General features: G+C 41.8%; 1 protein-coding gene across 3 annotated transcripts in view; it reads right to left on the reverse strand.

Annotated features, from left to right (window-relative positions):
* The window catches only part of pam (peptidylglycine alpha-amidating monooxygenase), a 181,215-nt gene that overhangs the window by 49,172 nt on the left and 105,053 nt on the right, over positions 1 to 26,990 (reverse strand). For all 3 annotated transcript variants that reach the window (XM_055633263.1, XM_055633265.1, XM_055633264.1), the window contains 7 exons: positions 24,499 to 24,547; positions 22,057 to 22,124; positions 19,609 to 19,689; positions 18,063 to 18,139; positions 15,900 to 16,003; positions 14,194 to 14,375; positions 11,407 to 11,478 (listed from right to left, as the gene is read on the reverse strand). In XM_055633263.1, the coding sequence (XP_055489238.1) occupies positions 11,407 to 11,478; positions 14,194 to 14,375; positions 15,900 to 16,003; positions 18,063 to 18,139; positions 19,609 to 19,689; positions 22,057 to 22,124; positions 24,499 to 24,547 (633 nt within the window). The remainder of the gene's footprint in view (positions 1 to 11,406; positions 11,479 to 14,193; positions 14,376 to 15,899; positions 16,004 to 18,062; positions 18,140 to 19,608; positions 19,690 to 22,056; positions 22,125 to 24,498; positions 24,548 to 26,990) is intronic.

Genomic DNA, 26,990 nt, shown 5'->3' on the forward strand with positions numbered 1-26,990 from the left:
TTTCCGTACCGTATCTCCGTCCGCACTGCGGCCTAACATCGAGGAGTGGGCGGCCTTTGCTGGAGACCAACTTTTGACAGCTTCACCGCGGGAGTTTGCGGGACTTTGACATCGCGGAGCCCGTGATCCCTTTACCAGGGATCGACCTCAGAGCTCCAACCGTGGGTGATTGCGGACCTATCATCACGGAGACCAATTCGGGAACTCCAAGCCGCAGGTGGTTTGACCGCACAGATGCGGGAGTTTCGATCGCCCCGACACAGGAGCCTCGACCGCCAGCTGCGTGAGCTTCGATCTCCACCACAGATGGTTCAACTGCGCCAGACCGCGGGAAAATAAAGATTGGACTTTTTTGCCTCCCATCACCGTGAGGAATGGGGGGAATAGAAACATAGAAATTAGATGCAGGAGTAGGCCATTCGGCCCTTCGAGCCTGCACCGCCATTCAATATGATCATGGCTGATCATCCAACTCAGTATCCCGTACCTGCCTTCTCTCCATACCCTCTGATCCCCCTAGCCACATGGGCCACATCTAACTCCCTCTTAAATATAGCAGAATCTGCTGTGGTAGATATTTATATTAACTTTTATGCAGTTGTGTGTCTTGTCACTTTTTTTTCGTATGGCTGTATGGTAACTCGCATATCACTGTACCTTAGAAACATAGAAATTAGGTGCAGGAGTAGGCCATTCGGCCCTTCGAGCCTGTACCGCCATTCAATATGATCATGGCTGATCATCCAACTCAGTATCCCGTACCTGCCTTCTCGCCATACCCTCTGATCCCTTTAGCCACAAGGGCCACATCTAACTCCCCCTTAATTGGTGCATGTGACAAAAGACCTTTAAAACCTTTGAAAAATCCCAACTTTGCGGGCGGACGGGTAGGTAGGCATGCAGGCAGGTAGGTAGGTGTGCGTGCTTGCTTGCGGGGGGGGGGGGGGGGGGGGGGGGGGGGGAGAAAGTGGGTACGGTGGTTATAATGGAATTCAGGTGATGTTACTGAGATAGAAATTGGCAATCCTACTGATATAGAGTCATACTGCACGGACACTGGCTATTCGGCCCAACTCGTCCAAGATGAGGTCGACAAGTTGGATGGCCCATAGACCAAGAAACCCAAACGGAGCTAGTCCCATTTGTCTGTGTTTGGGCCATATCCCTCTAAACCTTTCCTATCCACGTGTCTTTTAACAGGTATGATCGTATTTCCTCAACATGCTCATTCCATAAACTCATAATAATATGGTGAGCATATGACCATTGTTTTGGGGTTAGAAATTTAATGGAGGTCATGAACAAACTGGTTACATAAGTGCCAGCAAGAATCTGGGTCAGGTGCAGAGAAATAACATTTATGGCTTGGAATAAAACAAAAATGATTTTTAGCTTTGCAATCTTAATTGGCCGTTTTTTCTGCTCATCGAGAAATCCATAATGGACAGACAGTCAAACAGTTTTAAGATAGTGGAGGCGTCGCAAATTTTTGGCGAGCTAGAACACTCAGTGTATGCACGGATTTTATGTTTACGATGCAACTAATGAGACCTTTAGCATATGCTTCGAAGAACACCGTTTATTTTGCTTCTCCAAACACAACCTTTGAAACAAACAATGTTTTTTCAGGCTACACAATTAATTCATTCTATACTGGTTGAAAACAGATGTGGAAGCATAGACAAATGAAGCAGGGGCAGCCCCTTTAAGCCTGTTCCCCCATTCAGTACGATTGTGAGCAATCCTCTCACAATGCCATACTTTTCATAAGTCTGTGTTCTTTTCACAAGAACTGGAGGTCTGGATTTGCTGACCCAGATGTTATGACACAGAAGCCCTATGTGGCATCCTCAAATGCTTCCTCTGAGGTAGGAAGCGGCCATGTCGATCCACTGAGTCAATGTTGGCTCTTAGAGCAATCCCATTTACCCCACTGGTTTCCTCTATCTCCATACATTCCCATCAATTTCCCTCATATCCTACAACAAATCGGCACCAAAGTATTTACCATGCCCAATAACCTATCAATTTGCACGTTTTTAGGATGTGGGAGGAAACTTGAGCACCAGAAGAAAACCTACAGGGAGAACATGTATAAACTCTACTCAGCAGCCAAGGTCAGGATTGAACCCAGACTGCTGCAGCACAATCATGCTCAAATATATGGGGGATGCAGTGTAGCGCGAATAAATGTATCTAAAACTTATCTAAATTACTTTGAAGACTCCGCACATTATATTCAACTCCATCCAGTTTAATGTTGTTGGAAAACTTACATTTAATATTACATTAAAATCCCTCATCCAATTCATATTTCCACAAGCAATTTTTAGTCAATATGTTGATATATTTTAATATTGGATAATTTTAATGCAAAATATTTGGCCAAATATAGAATAAAAATTATGTTATCAACACCTACAAGGGACAAAATTGTAATGTTACCATGATTTTCTACAAAACAATTATTAGAGAAACCTACTAATATACATTTCCTATATACAGGTGCACAACCTTTTATCCGAAGATCCAAATAACGAAAAGCTCCGAATAGCGGACATATTTTCAGTCCTTGAAGAAAGGTCCTTGAAGACGTTCACCGAGGGCGGCCCGCAGAGGTGACAGCGGAACCTCCGGTCGGTCCTCGAAGAAAGGGGAACTAAATCCCCATTCATAAAAGAGAAGGTGAGGGTATATTGCGCGGGAGGGTTAATAATTGACAATCTGCTGCTGCCTGCCCACTGAGTTAAAAAGTTCCCACGGTAGACTCACGATACACAGTGGATCGTGAGTCTTGCGTGGGAACGTTTTAACTAAGCGGGCAGGCAGCAGCAGATTGTCGCTCCCTTCAGTTTCACCCCACCTACACCCCTCTGCTTCCCGGCCATGTGTGTGACCCCTTCCCTCCCCTCTCCAGTTCCCCGCCCATTGCACCGGCGCGGGGGCTTTGCACTGTCTTCACATCGGCGATGCCAGCAGGGTGATGCCAGCAGGTCAGTGCCAGTCACCGGAGACGTCAGGACCAACGGGACACCGACCCCCAGGCCCACTGCAAGCACGGAGATCCTAGAGACCCACAGCCAGCAGCAGCCTAGCCCCGTTCCAACTCCAGAGGAACACGCTTCCCGTAGGGACAGAAGCTGATGGTGTGCAAGGTACGTCTTGTTCTTGGGGTGCAGATGAGGGGGCGCAGCTCGGGCTGTGACGTCTCCGGCCACCCCCCTGTACAGAAGCTGAGACTGGGAACTGTACCACCCTTGCAGGTGAGCAGGAGAGTGGGGTTGTTTGCAGTTGCAGAGGGAGGGGGCAAGGGCGGTACAGTTCACAGTCTCAGCTCCTGTCCAGGGGGGTGGCCGGAGACGTCAGGACCAACGGGACACCGACTGCAAGCACGGAGATCCCGGAGACTCACAGCCAGCAGCAACTCTAGCCCAGCCCCGTTCCAACTCCAGAGGAACCCGGGTTGCGGATGAGGGGGCGCAACTCGGGCTGTGGGCGAACTGCCACTTGTCGCTGTAGCGGCCAATAGGGGAGTGGGCTCCTCTTGGTCCTGACGTCTCCGGCCACCCCCCTGGACAGGAGCTGAGACTGGGAACTGTACCGCCCTTGCCCCCTCCCTCTGCAACTGCAAACAACCCCACTCTCCTGCTCACCTGCAAGGGCGGTACAGTTCCCAGTCTCAGCTCCTGTACAGGGGGGTGGCCGAAGGCGTCAGGACCACCAGAAGCCGCTCCCCAATGGGCCGCTACGGCGACAAGTGGCAGTTCGCCCGCAGCTCGAGCTGCGCCCCCTCATCGGGATACCGACCCCCAGGCCCACTGCAACCACGGAGATCCCAGATCAGCAACTCCAGCCCAGCCCCGCTCCAACTCCAGAGGAACACGCTCCCCGTAGGGGCAGAAACTAATGGTGTGCAAGGTACGTCTTGTTCTTGGGGTGGCGCAGCTCGGGCTGTGGGCGAACTGCCACTTGTCGCCGTAGCGGCCCATCGGGGAGCGGATTCCTCTGGAGTTGGAGGGACAGGGAGACACAGCGGCTTTTGAGAATGGTGGGCAATCACTTCCAAAGTTCTGCCCACACAGTCAGTACACCTCTCCTATAATTGTCTCCCGCACTAAGATTATCTCGCAGAGAATGATCCCAGCCTAACCCTCCCTATTCTCTCCTATTCTGCAAGAAAAAACTACATTGAAGACTCAAACTCGCGATCGAGTAACTGCCGGGATCGAGGCGCAAATTCGCGACCTTGCGGATATGAGCCGAGCACTGTACCACTGCGCCAGCCGTTAAAATCTACGCTAAAAATCTTCCAATCCGAAAGCCGAAAAATTCCGAATTACGAAAAGTGTCTGGTCCCAAGGCTTTCGGATAAAAGGTTGTGCACCTGTACCTGTAAAATAAACTGAATGATGCATGGGGACACTGTGCATTGATCCTATATTTGCCATAATGGTTTTGCTTCAACTCACAAGCCAAGGTTTGTGGAAGCCCCACTGTTTAAGAGGACAAGAATGATATCAACCTTTGAGAGCCAATTTAAACTTGCCAAATGCATCTTTATGTATTTTAATAGGTGCCACTGAAGACATTAATTTTACTGACATGCTGGAAACACAAGGAGAGGATAATGTAGGTTAATTTTAGACAAGTTACAGTATATTGTCATCCTTTCACCATATATCATTGAAATATTCCATTATTATTTTCTTTCGTCAGCAACACACTAAATGTACTTTTCTACATGAACGATATATAATGGGTGTACTATTCATAGCATACAACTTGTAATATTCCATTATTAATGACTAATAATTGCTTGGTGATTATTGACATTTTTAGGGCATAAACATTATTTTAAGGTCCCAATAGATTTTATTTGCAGAGCACTGCATCACTCGATTAATTTCGATTATTTATTGCAGAGTTCATTTGAGGAATGAAGCATGAGCACAGTAGGTGAATATGCATCATTTAATACTGTTGCAAGTAGAACAGCCAGGTACAAGGGACGTTTGCCTGCTAGACGTTCTTCATAACGGGTGGGAGATGTTGTCGATATAACAGTAAAGTCAACCAGGGAATTATGAGAGCAGCTTCCAGTGACCAAACATGTACCAACATGGAGAAGAATTATGCAGTGCTATTCCAAAAGCTCCGATAGAATAGCACTGATCAAATATTGCTCCAACATAATAGGATTGAATTAAACTTGATAGGAAAAACAAAACAGGATTTGCATATTTCCAGTTTACGCTCATTTTTAAAAGTATTAATTGTCCCAGTTAAATTTTTCGGCGTTGTAAATTAAGTATCAGAAATGTGAAGTTTAGAAATCATTATTGTTGGATGATCATGAAATTATTCATCTGTAGCAATCATACTACGGAACCAAGCTGCCTGAACCTCAGCTATTGAGCTGCAAGAAGCAGACAGCTAGTGTATGCTCAGAGGTTAAAGTACAATTCGCTGAAGCATGAAAGGATGTATTTACACGACATTCACAAGTCAATGATCCTCAACCAAGCTACCCATTTTGTGTTCTTTCAAAATAAACTTTATCCATAAAAATACGTATGAAATTAAAAAAATGAGTGCACCACCTTTACATTCATAGTGCCATTCAGTCTATATATTTAGTATAGTTTGTCATGTGTACCGAGGTACAGTGAAAAGCTTCTCTGTTGCGTGTATACAGGTCAGCTGAAGACTATACATTATTACTATCAAGCCGTCCACAGTGTCCAGATACAGGATAAAGAGAATAATGTTTAGTGCAGGATAAAGTCCAGTAAAGTCCAATTAAAGACAGTCCCAGGGTCTCCAATGAGGTAGATGGCGGTTCAGGACCGCTCTTTAGTTTGTGATAGGATGGCTCAGTTGCCTGATTGCAGCTACGAAAGAGACTGTTCCTGAATCTAGAGTTATGCATTTTCAAATGTAGGCACCACTTGTCTGAGGGAAGAAGAGGGAGTGCCAGGGTGAGACTCGTACTTGATTATGCTGCCGGCCTTGGTAAAGCACCATGAAGTGTAGATGGAGTCAATGGAAGGGAGGCAATTACTTGCGGTCTAGGATGAACCATGCTGTTGTGATGCATTAACAATGTTACAAGTCCTATACAGGTAATTCTGTTATAATGTCTGTTTACTTAACATGAATTGGATATAGAAGCGAGTGATGAATTAGGGAACAATACTTGCATTACATTGGTTCAGATGAAATTTCGATCAGGAGCAACAGAACCACTCAAAACCTACTTAGAAATTGACAAGCAGAAAAAAAAAAGCCGTCTTGGATTTAAACAGTGTAAGGGGAAAAAAAAGTTTTTCATCTAACCTCCCACAGTAACCAAAACACCATTGTGTCTGAATAACAGAACTGTTACTTTAATCAAGGGAGGCCATTGAAATTGACATGCAATCACTTCTATTCACTCTTGTGCAATGATACCTATTAAACAATATAACATGCAGCCATTTGTACTTTTTGTGAGCATTAACTAAAATAAAGATATTGCTGTTGAAAGACCTTTCTTTTTTGATAAACCTGCAGAATAAATAACAGCTATTTAGTCTGAAACTCTCTAGCCCCTAACCCTTTCTCCCATTGATACAATTGTCTTTTAATGCGATTTTCTATTATACAGGTTTTCATAGCAACATAATTAGTGCATTATAGCAGACGCACCTATACATTATAGTGCGATTGCATTATGTATACTGGACAGAGCACCATGGCAAATTCATATGGCCCATTTTCGACCACAAATATTCTCGTGTTTGATATACACAGGGCTTAGCTTCATGATATATGACAGAAGAACCCTGGGCTCTAGTTCTTTCCCACAGAGTATTTGCATTGGCTGCACCAAGCTTCAGCACATCACTCAGCATCTATTCTTGCAGCCTGGAATGTGCCAATTCGCAGCGTTCCCTTATTGCTGTTGAACACTAACAAAGTTTCAGGCAGCCAAAAGTGTAAGTCCAAGCTCACCAAGTTGACTGTCTTCCAGCAACCCTTGATGTTTGTCTCAGTGTTAACCCCGATCAGAGCACGCACAGTGCCCTCCATAATGTTTGGGACACACGCCCATCATTTGTTTTTTTGCCTCTGTAATCCACAATTAGAGATTTGTAATAGTAAAAAATCATATGTGGTGAAAGTGCACATTGTCAGATGTTATTAAAGGCCATTTTTATACATTTTGGTTTCACCATGTAGAAATTATAGCTGTGTTTATATATAGTCCCTCAGGGCACCATAATGTTTGGGACACATGGCTTCACAGGAGTTTGTAATTGCTCAGGTGTGTTTAATTGCCTCCTTAATACAGGTATGAGAGCTCTCAGAAACGTTCCATTATCTTTCCATTATCTTTGGAAACTTTAATTGCTGTTTATCAACATGAGGACCAAAGTTGTGTGAATGAAAGTCAAAGAAGCCATTATGAGACCGATCAACAAGAATAAAACTGTTATAGAGACATCAGCTAAACTTTAGGCTTACCAAAATCAACTGTTTGGAACATCATTAAAAACAAAGAGAGAGCACAAAGAGAGCTTACTAATCGCAAAGGGACTGGCAGGCCTCCACAGCTGATGACAGAAGAATTCTCATTATAATAAAGAAAAAAGCCAAAACACCTGTCCGACAGATCAGAAACACCCTTCAGGAGTCAGGTGTGGATTTGTCAATGACCACTGTCCGCAGAAGACTTCATGAACAGAAATACAGAGGCCACACTGCAAGATGCAAACCACTAGTTAGCCGCAAAAATAGGATGGCCAGGTTACAGTTTGCCAAGAAGTTCTTAAAAGAGCAGCCACAGTTCTGGAAAAAGGTCTTATGGGCCAGATAAGACGAAGATTAACATATCGGAGTGATGGCAAGAGCAAAGTATGGAGGAGAGAAGGAACTGCCCAAGATCCAAGGCATACCACCTCATCTGTGAAACACTGTGGTGGGGGTGTTAGGGCCTGGGCATGTATGGCTGCTGAAGGTACTGGCTCACTTATCATCATTGATGATACAACTGCTGATGGTGGTAGCATAATAAATTCTGAAGTGTATAATAGACACATCCTATTTGCTCAAGTTCAAACAAATGCCTCAAAACTCATTGACCGGCGGTTCATTCTACAAGACAATGATCCCAAACATACTGCTAAAGCAACAAAGGAGATTTTTAAAGCTAAAAATTGGTCAATTCTTGAGTGGCCAAGTCAATCACATGATCTGAACCCAATTGAGCATGCCTTTCATATGCTGAAGAGAAAACTGAAGGGGACTAGCCCCCAAAACAAGCATAAGATAAAGATGCCTGTAATACAGGCCTGGCAGAGCATCACCAGAGAAGACACCCAGCAACTGGTGATGTCCATGAATCGCAGACTTCAAGCAGTCATTGCATGTCAAGGAGATGCAACAAATTACTAAACATGGCAACTTTCATTTACATGACATTGCTGTGTCCCAAACATTATGGTGCCCTGAAATGCGGGGACTATGTTTAAACACAGCTGTAATTTCTACATGGTGAAACCGAAATGTGTAAAAATGGCCTTTATTAAAATCAGACAATGCACTTTAACCACATGTGATTTTTTTCTATTACAAATCTCAAATTGTGGAGTACACAAGTCAAATAAATACATGATGGGTCTTTGTCGCAAACATTATGGAGGGCACTGTAGATCACAGATTCCAATGTTACGCAGCTGGGGATGAAACTCCAGAAGGTACCGTGTATTATTTTTCAGACCTTCTTTGTCAATGCATAATTCAGAGAGAAGTGGACATTTGTTTAATTCCTCATTGCAAATGACCTGAGGCACCATTCCTTGAGAGTGAAACTCCAACCATGCAAGAAGGATCAAACTGTTAGGGCCCCTCTCAGGCAAGGTCTTGGTGCTTGTCAGTAGGTTCTGGCAATGAGGCATTGTACCAAATGTTTTTGTCAGTCTGCTCAGATAATCATTCCATTAGGATCCACCCTATCCATCCCCCAGTTTCTGGTGGACGTTCGGATGTCAACGGTGTTTTTCTCAAAAAACCTTTCGACAGATAATGCAGCTATGTCAAACTGAATGGGATATTGCACGGCAACTGGGCCAGACCTATTTTTCAATAGGTAGAAGATTAGCATGTAGTGAAATGCTGCCTTCAAAATTTTACAAGTTTACACACAGCTTGGTATAGCCAGGCTCAATGGTGGCCATGAGGATGAGGACAGTATCGATATGCTTTTCCCCTCTAGTCTGCAGAAATCAGCATTGCAATCCATTGGAAAAGACAAAGACAGCACGGCCTCTCACAACTTTCTAGCATCTATTACAGAAGTCTTAGACACGAACAAGTAGGAGAGTCTGGACCATCCACTGACCCTGGAGAAGCTAACAGGCTCATCTGCAAGCAGCGGGCAATCATGCTCATCTGCAAGCAGAAGGGGGATAAGACAGGCATCAGGAATTGGAGACCCATATCATTATTGAAAATGGATTATAAAAACCTGAACAGGTTCACTGCCAATCCAGATCGTCTGTTCTGCCCAGACTAAATATATGCTGTACCTGGCAGAAAAATCTCCCACAGGGACAAGAGACTGCAGATGCTGAAATTTGGAGCAAAGTACTGGGGAGGAACTCAGCAAATCAGGTGTAATCTGTGGATGGAAATGGACAGATGTGTTTCAGGTATCGACCATTCTCCAAGACTGCCTTGCATTACTGAAAGAAACCATTGCTCACATGCTGTTTGACACCCGCCTGGTCAACTTTGATCTGGAGCCGGCCCATGGCAAAATATTGCACATGTATATGATGGATGTGTTCTCCAAAATTAACTTGGGGGAGGATATCAGAAAATTGGCTCCAACTGCTCTTTTGCAATGTAGTATAATTCAATGGATGGGTAACAAATAGCTTCTCAATCAAGATTGGAATAACGCTGTCTACTCTCCCTTCGTGTTTGCGTGCTACATAAAATCCTTTGGCGAAACATTTGGTCATCTAAACTATTTTCCAATTCATCTGGAGATCCAAGACGGAATGTGACTAATGGGTCATGATGAACAAGTATCGAGACAAGAGGTGAAAAGTGTACCCGATATCCAACCACCCTGCCTTTGCTACATTTCTTTCTGACACCGCGAGATCTCAGCAAAGGTAGACCACTTCCCATGCGGCAGCAGCCGCCTTTCAGTGGCCAATATTGATGATAACATTCACCATGGCCTCCAATATATCCTCATAGCCTTCAAAGGGAATGAGTAGATCAATAATTCGGACCGGGTTCAAAACTTTGAATTCATCAGGGTGCAATGATCCCTGCCCTTCTTTATGCTTCTGGGACCTGGACTACCTACAGCAGGTAGCTCAACGGACTTGAACAATGCCATCAATGTTGCTTTGCAAAATACTCCAAATTCACTGAGAGGATAAGCAAACAAGAATCAGTGACCTCTCCAAAGCCACTATTCTCTGCATTAAGCTCCTTTGTTACACTTATTTGGCTTTGTTCGGCAGGCACCCTTGTTCCATCCCTTATCCAGTTCCTTTCATGAGAAGAGATTGCTTGCTGTCAGACAGAGAAAAAAATGTGCTCAAGACTCCTTTAAGAATTCACCGACCCAAGAGAACCCCCGACCAATCATATGTCGAAGAAATAACATTTGGGATGGTCTTGAGAACCTTGAGTCCATGCACCGATTACACGCAGAAGCTATTACAGAAGTGGCAGGGTTGGGGTGGGGGGTATAGAAGGAATGCACCAACACACAAATTACCCAAGTCAGCCATCTCCTGCTCCATATTTGGAAGAGTCTGTAGTTTCCACTCTGGCCTCATTACCACCTCAGAACCACAATATTAAGAGTGGAAGAATGTCATCTTGGATTTTGAAGGCTTCCCAAGGAGAACTTTTGGACCATCATAAAATAACCTTTGCATTGACATTTTCTTATTTCTGATGTCTCTCTTTATGGCATTTTAACCACACTGTTGAGCTTTCTGATCAATGTAAGATCCATTTAATTTCATTTAAGATCCAACTATTACTTCCTGATTGAGACATCAACAATTCTTTAATCTGATGAAGGGACTCCGCAGTAGCTGCATGCATGTAAATCTTGATGCTATATAGACGATGATATGATGTTTCAGGTGTGTTTGCAGTCACACCAAATGCAAAATCCCCAAGAAAGTATGTGATGAGTGTCGGCATATAAGGTATTATTCACTCACCATCGATAGAAAAATCAAATGCAATAATTTTAAACATTGTATAAATTTCTATATCACATTATAAAATCATATATATATATATATATATATAACACTGTGATTGATCTGCTAACTTCTTAACCGACAGAAAAATATATTTTAATGTTTATTACATGACTGTACATACCCTGATCAAGAACCACTTCTTCCTCTCCTTTAGGTTGCTGGAGTATTTCATTAACATTTAGCTGCTCTTCATCTAATGGTTGCAGTAATGAGAAACTCATTTCAAAATTATTGTAATTTGTTTTCATTTATGCTCAAATAAACAAACCAACTCCAAACACCTCACAGATGTGCCCGCGTTGCTACTATCAATATGCTTTACAAATATTTAGAAAGCATTTAAAAATAAGCTAAAATTAGCAAAAGAAAACAGTTGACAAAGCAATCTCAAAAATATCACATTTCAGTGCATTCTCACCATTCAAATAAGCTATGGAAATGTTTCAAATAAATGAAGGCAAATTGTTAATTTCTGAATTGTTATACTGTACATTTGACACCTGGCTGGGGCGGGGCACGTAAGGAGGTGTTGTAACTTTCTGGATCAGTTTCTGTTAAACTTGACTAATCAAAAGCTGTAAATTAAGTGTGGTGAAAGCTTTCGCTTCTTCATGAATCATGAAACATTTCAGGACAAAAATAAAACAAACCATATATTAGAAGCTATATTCATGCAATTCTGGAGAACTACATCAATAAGTGTTATATAGGAGGGTCACTTGGTAACTATCAAGTTCAACCCACAGGTAGACGAAAATGCTGGAGAAACTCAGCGGGTGAGGCAGCATCTATGGAGCGAAGGAATAGGTGACGTTTCGGGTCGAGACCCTTCTTCAGACTGATGTGGGGGTGGGGTTGTCTGGTGAGGTCTAGAAACGGTAGGAAGATCATTCACCTGGACCATTTCCGACATCTCCCTACCATTTCTTGACCTCACTATCTCCATCGCATGTAATCGACTACTGACCGACATCTGCTACAAACCCACTGACTCCTATGCTTATCTGGACTACACTTCTTCCCACCCTGCTTCCTGGGAGGACTCTATCCCCTATTCCCAAACCCTCCGTCTACGCCGCATCTGCACCCAGGATGAGGTGTTCCAAACCAGGGCATTGGAAATGTCCTCATTTTTCAGGGAAAGGGGGTTGCCCTCTTTGACTATAGATGGGGTTCTCACCAGGGTCTCCTCTATTTCCTGTAGCTCTGCTCTCACTCCTCATACCCCCACTCATAACAAGGGCAGAGTCCCCCTTGTCCTCAACTTCCACCCCACCAGCCGTCACATACAATAGATAATCCTCCGACATTTTTGTCACCTCCAACGGGATCCCACCACTGGCCACATCTTCCCATCTCCCCTTTGGGCTTTCTGCACAGACCACTCCCTCCGTAATTCCCTGGTCAATTTGTCCCTTCCCACCCAAACCACCCCCTCCCCTGGTACCTTCTCTTGCAACCACAGGAAATGCTACACTTGTCGCTTTACCTCCCACCTCGGCTCCATCCAAGGACCCAAGTAGTCTTTCCAGGTGAGGCAGAGGTTCACCTGCACTTCCTCCAACCTCATCTATTGCATCCACTGTTCTAGGTGTCAGCTGCTCTACATCGGTGAGACCAAGCGCAGGCTTGGCGATCGCTTCACCCAACACCTCCGCTTAGTTCGCATTAACCGATCTGATCTCCCGGTGGTAGCTCAGCACTTCAACACCCCCTCCCATTCCAAATCCGACCATTCTGTCCTGGGCCTCCTCCATGGCCAAAGTGAGGCCCACCGCAAATTGGAGGAGCAGCACCTCATATTTTGCTTGGGTAGTTTACACCCCAGAGGCATGAACATTGACTTCTCCAATTTCAGGCAGTCCTTGCTTTCTCCCTCCTTCCCTTCCCCTCCCAGCTCTCCCACAGCCCACTGTCTCCACCTCATCCTTTCTTCTTCCCGCCACCCCCACCCCTACCTACATCAGTTTGAAGAAAGGTCTCAACCCAAAACGTCACCTATTCCTTCACTCCATAGATACTGCCTCACCCGCTGAGTTTCTCCAGCATTTTTGTCTACCTTCGAATTTTCCAGCATCTGCAGTTCTTTCTTAAAAAGTTCAACCCACATATCTTGAACTGGCAGCTAAGTGTAAAGGGTATTTCACTGAGCTCGGGTTCCAATAGCAAAGCAAAGCAATAACAAGGACATATGCAAAAATTTAACAGGGAAATCTAAATGTTAAAGCCATAAAATTTCTGAAATGGGATTGGTGAAAACATGAATCAATTAATTTTTCATGAAGAACTTTGATTTCAAAAAATGTAAATGTTCATTAGCATAACGATTGCTACATATATTACAATTCATATGGCTGCACCTTCTGGTCTAGAATATGCAGAGAAGGCTATGCTTACTACTCTGGATATTCCTTAAAAAGGAAACTCTCCCACATATATTCAAATAGTCCAATTCAGAAAACAATCCAAGATGCAGGGACAACTAAAGAGATGTCTTTTGGAGACACATTTTCTCTCTAGCATTCTTACTGCAAACCAGCTTTGTCCCCAATAATTCAGTCCAGCAACGTACAACAGTAGCAACTGGAACCAGAGGACTGAAGCTCATCTATAGATTTACAACAGTGGCAAGTTCAGTAACGTTTTCAAAAAGCAATGAAATCAGAATATTTCAAGCTTGTCAGAAGCATTCTTGATTGTTTATGGGACACAAAATTCATAAATCATTTATGCCAGAATCATTCATTCTTACAATTGACCATTTTCGTGTGTAAATAATTCATTCTCCCTGATCTGCAAAATATTACCAGGGAATTGTTCATGAATAATGTGATTTATTCTTTTTCATTAAATATCTGTGCCATGGATCAGATCAACACACGAGTAATATTTAATCAAATTCAATTACCTGCATGATGTCCATGCATAGCCATATTTGGGCTGAAAGGAATTGGAATATTTGCTTCTGGAGGAATATGCTTAAACAATTCAGGATTTCCCTCTTGCATACAGTACATGTATGGCTTGGCATGTTTAGAATCCATGTAATACATGATATACAAATTGCACATCTCATCTTTGGAAGTTTGTCTGTAAAACAAGCAAAATAATTGCATACACTCAAGCAAGTTTTCCCAAAACGCAAGAGCACTGAAGAAGAAAGTATCGCTCATCATGTTTTTTTTAAAACAATTATAGTTGCTTTTGATGTCCCAGTGTGTTGCACCAAGAAAATATTCAGCAAACCTTAATTCCTTATCTCATTCAAGCAATCAAAGGGAGGCAGAAATCAAAGGCTAGATGATATCGGAACTACTGGAAGGGAAGTCAGAAGAATCATTGCTGGGTACCATATCAAAGAGATGATTCAAAAGCACACCGACTATGTCTAGTGGTAATAACACAGAGGGTCAGATGTACATCATTTGAAGTTTTTAATGTTTCTAAAGGTCAGAGGTATTCATAAACATTCACATCATGTGACTGAGCAAGAGGCTGTGACTTGGTCACCTGTCAGAATATTTATATAGGTAAGGATTATTTAGGATGTGGCACCTGAAATATCTTTGCTTCCTAGTCTATTGTGGAAAAAGGTGGACTGCAGGAACGAGTATACTTTCAGATCCTAATATGATGGTACGTTATTGTCACTAGTTAGGACGTGGAGGGTGTTGAACAGCTCAGAAAACAAAGTGGATTGCTCCGTTCAGCTGAGTTGTCTTACATTTTCTCTTCTGTTTGCTCAAAGTGGGTAGCATGTCATCATTGTTGCCATGGTGAATAAGTGAATGCAGTAAGATACCATAATGAGAGTCACCATTGACGTATTTTTCCATGAAATAAACAGTCCACCTCCGCAGATTTAGCAGGAACCTACAGTGTTGCCATTGTTAATCATTCTTGGCACACAAATAAGAGCCATAAATTAAATATCACTTGCTAAAGGTAGGGGCCCTTCAATGAACAACAGTGCATGAATAATGTGAAAGAAAAAATGTACTGAGCCCATCTGTTAAATTATGTTACTGAACTCTTTGAATGCAAACAGTAATTAAATTGAATGTCAAGCTGATCTGCCACCGAACCCTGTTGTGACATTATATATTTTAACCGTGTGTCAATTATCAGCTTCAGAATATTGTCATTAAAAATATATTTTAAAATAATTTTTAAAAGCCATCCATTCCTTTGGTTTATGCTTAGAAACATAGAAAACAGGTGCAGGAGGAAGCCATTTGGCCCTTCTAGCCAGCACCGCCATTCATTGCGACCATGGCTGATCGTTCCCAATCAATAACCCGTGCCTGCCTTCTCCCCATATCCCTTGATTCCATTAGCCCCTAGAGCCTCTACAGTTGCCAATGGTTCTCTCCCCTGTGTCATTGTGTCTCATGATTTCCTGATGTTCAGCTGAAGGAAGGTGTAATTCAGGTAGGATGCATCTGATGGTAAATCTGTCCCATAAATAAATCTTTTTGTCTCCATTTAATCATCCATGCCCCTGGAACCTTTGCTCTCTCCACCTTCCTCCTCTTCCTTCCCAAACAAAAACAGGTTCTCTACTGGCTTTTAAAAATCTTTATCTCGTATTAACAGTTTCAATTTAAGACATACCCTATCCGTGTAACTGTTGTCCTTCCTTTGCCGGTGAAAACACATCTGGCTGCAATGGTGTCACCATATTCAATATCCATTGAGTTTTCCACATGATAAAAAGCCTGTGAAGTACACAAATGAAATTTCAACAAGAAACTTTTAATAGCCATGTTTTTAAAGGACGAGAAAGGAGATGTTAATCAGTCCCATTACTACATGAATTTTGTCAACTTAAGAGTTTCAGAAATCCATTAAATTGGTGCAGAAAATTACCAATTGAATTGTTGCAAAAAATAGAACAGGAATAGAAAAAATGGGCAGAAGCAAATTTCTGACGACATGTTTTATAACAGCAATCAAGCTCCCTAGACTAGAAGGTGACATTACAATAAGCGAGTTCGGTATTCCGAGTGTGCATGCCCAGGTCATAGGTCATTCATGGTACGCTGCTGTGCTGCTGCGCGAGTACGGGACTGCGTTTCGTCCGTGGTAAGGATTGTGCCCAGGTCTCCAGCGCTACGGGCGCTGTTAAGTTGCTGCTGGGCCGTCCCCATTCGGGTGTCCCGTTCCCGTCCCCGTCTGGGGGCGGCCGGAGGTGTCCAGGGTGGTCCTGGGCTTGGGGGGGGCAGTGGCGGCCCCGGGCTTGAGGAGGGTGAGGAGTGGGAGTGGACGCGGGGGTGAGTAGCTGGCCCAATCTCGGCTCTGCCTGTACCACCAGGTTAGCTGGCAGCCCTGGACTGGCGGGGTGCCGGCTCCGGGCTTGTAGCCGGCGCGGAGGAAGGACGCTGGCTCCGGTTCGGCTCTGCTCCGATCTCCAAAGCTGCCTGTCCCGCTGAATTGCTGCAGCGTTTTGGCTGTGTCCCCGTTGATGGCTGATGCTCGGCTCTCGCTGGCGCCGGGGGGGTTGGGCGGCGGCCGCTGGGTGGGGCGGAGGGTGCAGCTGATGGTCCCCGGCCCGTCTGGGAGTGAGTTCCTCGAGAGCTGGAGCGAGGTTGGGCTGGAGTTGCCGCTTCTTCTCCGCGCTGGCTGTGTACCTGGGGCCACCGATGCTCCGAGCCAGTGTCCCTTTGCCCCGGCGGGGATGGAACACTCGGGGGGTGATGGTCCAGTGGTGGTTTGGCAGCGCTTGCGGCACTGGGGACCCGGGTTCGACTCTGGCTACAGAAGGCGCGGGTCTATCTGCACGCAGCAGCACAGCTACGGAGAATGTTTCTCCGCCGGTCATGTCTCTCCCCCCGTCTCCCTCTCGCATCTGCCCCCTCTCTCTCGCTGTTACACCCGCTCTCCCGCAACCTGGCACCCCCGTTCGTCAGATTAAATATATTTTTACACATAAATTATGAATAAAGATAATAATTTATAAACAGTTTATACAACCAGCAGTCGCTTTTTCTTTATCGCGAATGACCTTTGACAAATCCCATGATTCCTTGCGTTTTTCGGAATACCGAACTCGCTTATTGGAGGGTACTATTCCTTTTGATTGAAAATTGTTCGGGATGTTTAACATATAAACTCTTTATATTTTATCCTTTATTTTCTTTTCTCATTTTCTTTCTTAATCCTGTATATTGTTCCCTCAGTATTTAATCTGAATTTAATTCATCATCATTCAGATCAGATTCAGATTCAATTTTAATTGTCATTGTCAGTGTACAGTACAGAGACAACGAAATGCATTTGAATTTCTCAATCCTTAATACACCTCAATTAAAGAGAAAGTAAACTTGATGTTGTGTTCAGTGCCAGATGCTCAATTGCTGTCTTTACCATATCGTATTTTCAGCCATTGTAAGATGACAGTAAAATTGAAGTTAAAAATGAAGGAAACAGCCTACCTAATGGGGCATATCACACGATGTTTCACTCAACCAAGATATGAGCCATTATTCACAGATTATATGAATATAAGTAGCAGTGGGTCATTCAGCCCCTCATGCTTGTCTGTAATTTACCAAGATCAATGGGAACTGTTTTTGTTCATGCCACTTTCTTATACCAACCCCATATCTCTTGATACACTGAATATTTAACAATCCTTTGAACTCTTTTGAATTGTGACCAATCCTGCTCAGACCTCTTGGTTAGAGAATTCCAAACCTCTGTGACCTTTTTCTCTTCTCATACCTGAAATACCAATTCCTTATTTTTGACTATGAATAAATTCAAAAGTAAGATTACCTGAGGTAACTGTGGACTCTGTCGACCAATTAATGTCCATTTTCCATCTCTTACTCTGTATCCACTAACCACCTGACCTAAAATCAATAGAAAATGCATTACATCTGTATTAAAAATAAACTGAAATAAAAGTAATTTAATTTACAAAGCTTCCCAAATATTTGCAAAAATATCCCAAGGAGGGTAACGGCAAGCCTGATAAAATTAACCTGGTGCCATAGAAGGAAATATGAGGGAAGGTGGTTAAAGATATTGTTCCTATTGAGCATTTTGAAATGTGGTAGAAATGTCAACATTTAGCCGAGACAAACTACCCCAGGAGAATGAACAATCATCAGCAACAACATGATGAGGGAATTTTGGAAGAGTCACAAAAGAGCACACTGTCCTGACAAGCACATTCTGGTACCATCATCCATCTTTAGGGCTTTAAGTTCCAAATGCATTTCCTGACTTTTTACTCCATGGTGTCAACCTTGTCCACAGTAAATTCCTGGCTGACAACATTTCTAATGGGAACTACCTGCAATCACCATCTTTCCAGAGCATTGGAGTTCAGAGTCTTTCCTTTGAACATCAAAGAGGACACTATCAAGGTGTCCTATTTTAGGCCAACATAAACATTACAATACTTGGGAAAAGTAGTGCAATAACAGCTTGGTCTTTAATTTTTTGATCCTTGGTTTGTCCTTTGGAGTTGTTTAACATTATTACATGGCAAACCCTATGGGAAATATCATAAATCAAATTAACATCTCATTTTGCAACAGTTTATGTCATTAGGCCATCAATCTATTGCACTTTGTTGTTCTGTCATATTGGGCAAAAATAAATAAAATTGTTAGTTCAAATAAGCTCTTCAACAACAATTTTAGAAGGCATTAACAGCTGTGACATAGATGATTTTGCACCATTCAATCCAAAAAGGATTACTTAAATATATTTTGGGCATGAGTTTTGCAATAATTACTGCCATAATCAATCTGGATAGAATCCAATAGTACCACATATAAACTCCAGATTAGGTCGTTGAGGACAACATTAGGTTAAATCGTGACCAAAATTCATAATTTATGCTGCAAATATACATGGAACCAATTCCAAGATAAAAATATTTACAAACAGCTGGTTAAATGCCAGATAAATATTTAAGAAAGAGCTTTAAAATATCAAAATCATTACTTTTTTTTTAATTAAACCATGATTCACCAACAATTAGTGTTATAAATGAGTCAATTTTGCAATACAATACAAGCCTAACCATGTGGATTTTAAATTGGATGAATATTCTCAAGTATTGATGTTGGAGGTTTTTCTTTAAAATGTGATTCTGTGTCCTCACCTCCCCCACGACTGAAATCATCTGCTGTAAAATTATGTAAAGTCTGTGGTGAGAATAGACTTGATAAATGTAGTTATCTTCATTTTCCATATTCCTTTGGTCAATCATTTGTATTGCCAAAACTTCAGATTATAGAACTATAACATTTTAGAAGCTCCATAGTTATTTTACAAAATCAAAGTAGAAAGATTACATGAGTCTTACCTAATTGATGAGTATGTGTTCTGAAGGCAAATGGATGTATGGTGGTCTGCTTGTATGCACAGGCAATATCTGCATTTACAACTACAAACAAAAAGAAAGCATATTAAAGCAAAACATTCTTTTTACATCTTTCATTTAACTATTTCAGCGTTTGTTCCTATCTCCCTGTTCATTAACTCCACACCAATTATATATTTTAACTGCACACGGAGAAATGCAGTTGTAAAATGTACACGATAGGGCTAAAAAGAGAAAATCGAAGAGGTACAAATATGAATATTTAATGGCTGCATGCAGAGCCCTCCATAATGTTTGGGACAAAGATCCATCATCTATTTATTTGCCTCTGTACTCCACAATTTGAGATTTGTAATACAAAAAAAATCACATGCAGTTAAAGTGCACATTGTCAGATTTTATTAAAGGATATTTTTACACATTTTGGTTTAACCATGTAGAAATTAGAGCTGTGTTTATACATAGTCCCCCCATTTCAGGCCACCATAATGTTTGGGACACATGGCTTCACAGGTGTTTGTAATTGCTCAGGTGTGTTTAATTGCCTCCTTCATGCAGGTATAAGAGTACTCTCAGCACCTAGTCTTTCCTCCAGTCTTTCCATCACCTTTGGAAACTTTTATTGCTGTTGCTCAACATGAGGACCAAAGTTGTACCAAACACGACATGTCAAACACGCCATTATGAGACTGAGAACCAAGAATAAAACTGTTATGACATCAGCCAAACCTTAGGCTTGCCAACATCAACTATTAGGAACATTATTAAGAAGAAAGAGAGCACTGGTGAACTTACTAATCGCAAAGGGACTGGCAGGACGAGGAAGACCTCCACAGCCGATGATAGAGAATTCTCTCTCTAATAAAGGAAAATCCCCAAACACCTGTCTGACAGATCAGAAACACTCTTCAGGAGTCAGGTGTGGATTTGTCAATGACCACTGTCTGCAGACGACTTCATGAAGAGAAATACAGAGGCTACACTGCAAGATGCAACGCACTGGTTAGCCACAAAAATAGGATGGTCAGGTTACAGTTTACCAAGAAGTACTTAAAGGAGCAGCCGCAGTTCTGGAAAAAGGTCTTCTGGACATATGAGACGAAGATTAACTTATATCAGAGTGATGGCAAGAGCAAAGTATGGAGGAGAGAAGGAACTGCCCAAGATCCAAAGCATACTATCTCATCTGTGAAACATGGTGGTGGGGGTGTAATGGCCTGGTCATGTATGGCTGCTGAAGGTACTGGCTCGCTTATCTTCATTGATGATACAACTGCTGATGGTAGTAGCATAATGAATTCTGAAGTGTACAGACACATCCTATCTGCTCAAGCTCAAACAAATGCCTCAAAACTCATTGGTTGTGGTTTATTCTACAGCAAGACAATGATCTCAAGCATACTGCTAAAGTAACAAAGGAGTGTTTCAAAGCTAAAAAATGGTCAATTCTTGAGTGGCCATCAATCACCCGATCTGAACCCAATTGAGCATGCCTTTTATTTGCTGAAGAGAAAACTGAAGCGACTAGCCCCCAAAATCCGGGGGCTAGTCCGGTAGGCGGCGCGACTCACGTCACGTCCGCGTTTTTATTATTTTTGTCTATGTTTTTATGTAGTTTTTGTTATTTTTTGTTGGGGTGTGTGTGTGTGTGTGGGGGGGGGGGGGATACTTTTATTTGCTGAAGAGAAAACTGAAGCGACTAGCCCCCAAAACAAGCATAAACTAAAGATCTGAACCCAATTGAGCATGCCTTTTATTTGCTGAAGAGAAAACTGAAGTGACTAGCCCCCAAAACAAGCATAAACTAAAGATGGCTGCAATACAGGCCTGGCAGGGCATCGCCAGAGAAGACACCCAGCAACTGGTGATGTCCATGAATCTCAAACTTCATGCAGTCATTACATGCAAAGGATATGCAACAAAGTACTAAACATGTCTATTTTCATTTAAATTGCATTGCTGGGTCTGAAACATTATAGTGTACAAACACTGCTGTAATTTCTCTATGGTGAAACTAAAATACATAATTGTTAAAATCTGACAATGTGCACTTTAACCACATGTGATTTTTTTCTATTACAAATCTCAAATTGTGGATTACAGAGGCAAATCCATAAATGATGGGTCTTTGTCCCAATCATTATGGAGGGAGGGCACTGTGGTGCATGCTATGTATGACTTATCTTAATACATGCAAAGGTAATATTTTCTTGGCTTTCTTTTCCATTTTTCTGATGAGATGACTTGTTGGTCATATTACAGCAGACCATGGACTGGGGAGATGTGTTAGTCTGAAGAGTGCTATGGATTATCCAAATAATATCGGGTGGTACAACAAAAAAATATCCAAAGTGTTGCCAAGCAATTGTCTTCCATGTTTTCTTTCAACTGTTACAAACATATTAGCATCAAGGTACAGCGAAAGCTCACCTTTCTCATTTGGTGGTATCACAGCATTAGCAGACATGAGGAGATATATGCCAGCAATCAAAGGTTGTCTGCAGAAAAAAAAGTTGAAAATTGTTCAGAGGCTACAAGTTTATCCCATTCACAGCCAATATTTAAAATATAATCACCTCAGTTTTTTAACAGCTACTTCTTATCATACAATAGAAATAATGTGAAAACGAAGAAATTTAACCCTTTCATCTACCAACTACCTCTTTTAGCCACACAATGATGGATAGCCATAAAAAGAATAAAAACAATATTATTTGAACCTTTCAAATTAATAGGTGGCATTCAGGTGACCATTCATGTGAATTTCTATCACAATATCCAAAGCATTAGCAACATTGCTGCTGCAATTAACCAGGACTGAAATATGAAACCATTTATAAACAATTTACATTTTATATGTTAACAGACATCTCTGAATTCATAGAAACAGAAAATAGGTGCAGGAGGAGGCCATTCGGCCCTTCGAGCCAGCACAGCCATTCATTGTGATCATGGCTGATCGTCCCCTATCAATAACCGTGCCTGCCTTCTCCCCATATCCCTTGACTCCTCTAGCCCCTAGAGCTCTATCTAACTCTCTCTTAAATCCATCCAGTGATTTGGCCTCCACTGCCCTCTGTGGCAGGGAATTCCATAAATTCACAACTCTCTGGGTGAAAAAGTTTTTTCTCACCTCAGTCTTAAATGACGTCCCCTTTATTCTAAGACTGTGGCCCCCGGTTCTGGACTCGCTCAACATTGGGAAAAATGTCCCTGCATCTAGCTTGTCCAGTCCTTTTATAATTGTATATGTTTCTTTAAGATCTCCCCTCATCCTTCTAAACTCCAGTGAATACAAGCCTAGTCTTTTCAATCTTTCCTCATATGACAGTCCTGCCATCCCAGGGATCAATCTCGTGAACCTACGCTGCACTGCCTCAATCACAAGGATGTCCTTCCTCAAATTAAGAAACCAAAACTGTACACAATGCTCCAGATGTGGTCTCACCAGAGCCCTATACAACTGCAGAATAACCTCTTTACTCCTATACTGAAATCTTGAAATTCAGCAGTTTATTAATATGAAATTGAGATAAAAGTCAGCTTTTGAAATAACATAATCCAATCCCTGAAATTATTGTCCTGCCTAAACTGACATCTTTCTGGCATCTTTATATATTTATTTTTTCCATAATCTCGAAGGGCCGAATGGCCTCCTCCTGCACCTATTTTCTATGTTTCTATGTTTCTAATCAATCTGACAGAATTCATCCAAGTGATGGAATCATAAAGGGAAATCAAGTATAGACTATAAACAAGATTACAGGCTGAGAAATACAAAGACAATAATTTTGTATCTGTGTTAAGTTATGCCTTACTAAGTGTACTTTCAAAATCTACAGCAGGAAAATAATATGTCCGATTCATAATCTAGAGCACATACATGCATGAACAAAGACGGTCAGCAAATTAGTACATTAATTTTCTTAACATGAAGCTTTATTTTCTTACACCGATCTCACTTCAATTTCCCAGGTTATATATGTAGTATGAACACAGACTTTCTCCGTCCATGGACGTTGCCTGATCACCTGGGCATTTCCTACAGGTCAGACCCGCATCTCACACCTAATTCCATTTGCATATCTCCCTCTTGTTAGCTGTCTCTCTCTCTGTAATCTTTCAACCAAATGGTTTCATTAACAACTTACCACCATAGCAACACTGGCTTCTCCTTACCGGAGAAATTCCTTTTATTCTATCCATCCTTCTCCAATCCTCTCTGCAAATGAAAACGGAATTGTTTTCTTTTTCTCTGTTTTGACGACCTGAAAGTCAATCCGGTTTCTCTTTCCATCTATGCTGCCTGACCTGCTAAATATTTTTCGTCATTTTTTTTACATTTTAGATTTCCAGCATCGGCAGATTTATTATTTTCATTCATGAATTAAGACTTGCTTTGGAAGATAATTAAAACATCTGCAATATACTTAACTTCCTTATCTAAATATGCATTACATTTAGCTCTATTTCTTGATTCTTTCAGGAATGTCAGCTTCATATTATTTTTCAGTGGATATTATACAACTTTAGTTCATCAACAGTTCAGCTGGAAGGAATTGCCACTTATTTAAGCTTTATTATCTGACTGCAAACAAAATAGTGGTGAAACTGTAGTAAGTGTCGTGTGATAACACTGAATGTCATCAAGATGCATGTGCAAGCTGATTCCCTGCCCAGAGAAGTTATCAAAATGGAGCAGTGTAAAAATGACAATGAAACGCATTATCTGTTACTCAAAGTGAAACTTTTATCACCATCATTTTTTATTTATGTTTAACCCAGGAACCCAGATTTTTGATTTATTGAGAGCAATTCAAAGTTTGCTATGTAATAGTAACAATACAGATATTACAAACTCTGGATACTTACTTAAGAAACGTCATCTGTAAAGTTACACCTGAGCAATCTTTGTGGTTATCTGAAAGAAAAAGTAAATATTTAAAGCTTAAACAAGTTAAAATTGTATTCTAAGGCCGTTACAATATTAAACCATTAGAAGTAAAATCTGTAACAGATTAAAGAGGTGTCTCAGTCACTATATGTGGTGGGTGATGTGAATTGGCATGGACTTATGTTCTAGGAGCAGAATTAGGCCATTGAGCCCATCATCCATTCTGCCATTCAATTATCTATCTTTCCCTCTCAACCCCATTGTCCTGCCTTCTTCCCATAACCCCAGACACCGTACCTAATCGAACAATTATCATTCTCCACCTTAAATATATCAATTGACCTGGCCTCCACAGCCTTCTATGGCCCAAACCTGAAAAAAAGTTTGCTTTTGATTTCTCAGCCTTGGCTAAGATGGATATAAAACTGAAATATTCAGTCTACTCATCACTGTTCAATAACTTTTTCAACAGAATAAAGCATCACTGCAAAGTGAGAATTTAGAAATCCAAATCCAAATCCATATCCTTCCAAACCTGTCCTATCCATGTACCTATCTAACTGTTTCTTAAATGTTGGGGATAGTTGGAATTTGCCAATTCCAATTAGAATAAATTGTATTTGTGATGTAACGTTTTTACAAAATGCATCATACTTTCAACTTGACAAATTTGAAGTCAACACAAGCAGAACTGGAAAAAGTTCCATTAATTTAGGACGCTTAGATTGGATTGTCAAGAAAATAGATAAAGCTCAAGAACATGACATTTCTTTTTTAACACGTTTGATTAATTACCAATGTGATTTATAGTTTGAAAGTATTTCATACAATGCAATCAGGATATCCTACAAACTTGATCACAGATGTGATAAATACTGCAAGTTAATAGATTTTGGGTCAAGATATCCTGTGATGAAAAGTCACAATCTGATGTTAATTGAAAACTGATTTTTTTTAAATGAATATAATAATTGATCTTTTGATCTTGGATTGTCAAAAACAGGCTAACTGTTCGAAGACTGGACACTAATATTGCTCTAATATTCACGGAATGGTTTTGACTTTGGTTGTGCTCAACTATCTGATTTTTCTAGATCAGATAAGACCAGAATAGTTTACTGTCATATGCACCAGGGTGCAATAAGGTTCCCGATTCACTGAAGTACACAAAGCAGAGAGTATGCGACAGCATCAATAAGTATAAAAATAAATACAATGAATGCAAAACAGCGAGGTTGCAGTGCAGCCTGAATGAGTGCAGAAAAAAGTGTGACACAAGCTGTTCTTGTCTTATAGCCATCCAGTCTTTCAAGTTCCTGTATCAGAAGTTGAAGGAGGGAAAAGGGTGGTAGGCATCCCTGACAATCATTCCAGCCTTCCTCATGCGATGCATTATGAAGATGGACTGGATTGAAGGAAGCGATGAACCCGAGCTGTGTTCACCACTCTCTGCAGATTCAGAGAGTCAAGAGCAAAGCAGTTGCCATACAAGACTCTGGCGCACTCCACCAGAATACGCTCCATAGTGCATCAGGAGAAGTTCAAGAAAATCCTCATGGAAATGCCAAATAGTCATAGAATGATGCAGCGTGGGAACAGGCTTCTCGGCCCAACTTGCCCACACCGGCCAACATGTCCTAGCTACACTAGTCCCACCTGCTCGCGTTTGGTCCATATCCCTCCAAACCTGTCCTATCCATGTACCTATCTGTTTCTTAAATGTTGGGATTGTTCCAGCCTTTACTACCTTCTCTGGCAGCTTGTTCCATACACCCACCACCCTTTGTGTGAAAATGTTCCTATTAAACCTTTTCCCCCTCACCTTAAACCAATGTCCTCTGGTCCTTGAATCACCTACTCTAGGCAAGACTCAGTGCATCTACACGATCTATTCCTTCACTTCTAAGATCACCCACAATCCTCCTGCACTCCAAATACAGTCCCACCCTACTCAATCCATAGCTCAGATCTTCTAGTCCTGGCAACATTCTCAAAAATCTTCTCTGTTCCTTTTCCAGCTTGATAGCATCTTTCCTATAACATGGTGCCCAGAACTGAACACAATATTCTAAATGCGGCTTCACCAACATCTTATACAACTGCAACATGACCTCCCAACTTCAATACTCAATACTCTGACTGATGAAGGCCAATGTGCCAAAAGCCTTTTTGACTACCCTATCTACCTGCGACTTCAAGGAACCATGAACCTGCCCTCCCAGCTCCCTCTACTCTACAACACTCCCCAGATCCCTAACATTCACTGTGTAAGTCCTGCCCATGTTAGATTTCCCAAAATGCAACACCTCACATTTCTCTGTATTAAATTCCATCAACCAACATGTGAGGTATTGCATTTTGGGACGTATAACGAAGGCAGGATCTACACAGTGAATGGTAAGCCTCTGGGGAGTATTGTAGAGCAGAGTGATCTAGGAGTGCATGTGCATGGTTCCTTGCAGCCGCAGGT

The sequence above is a fragment of the Leucoraja erinacea genome, chromosome 3 (assembly GCF_028641065.1).
Source record: "Leucoraja erinacea ecotype New England chromosome 3, Leri_hhj_1, whole genome shotgun sequence".
In the NCBI taxonomy this organism is placed as follows: Eukaryota; Metazoa; Chordata; class Chondrichthyes; order Rajiformes; family Rajidae; genus Leucoraja; species Leucoraja erinaceus.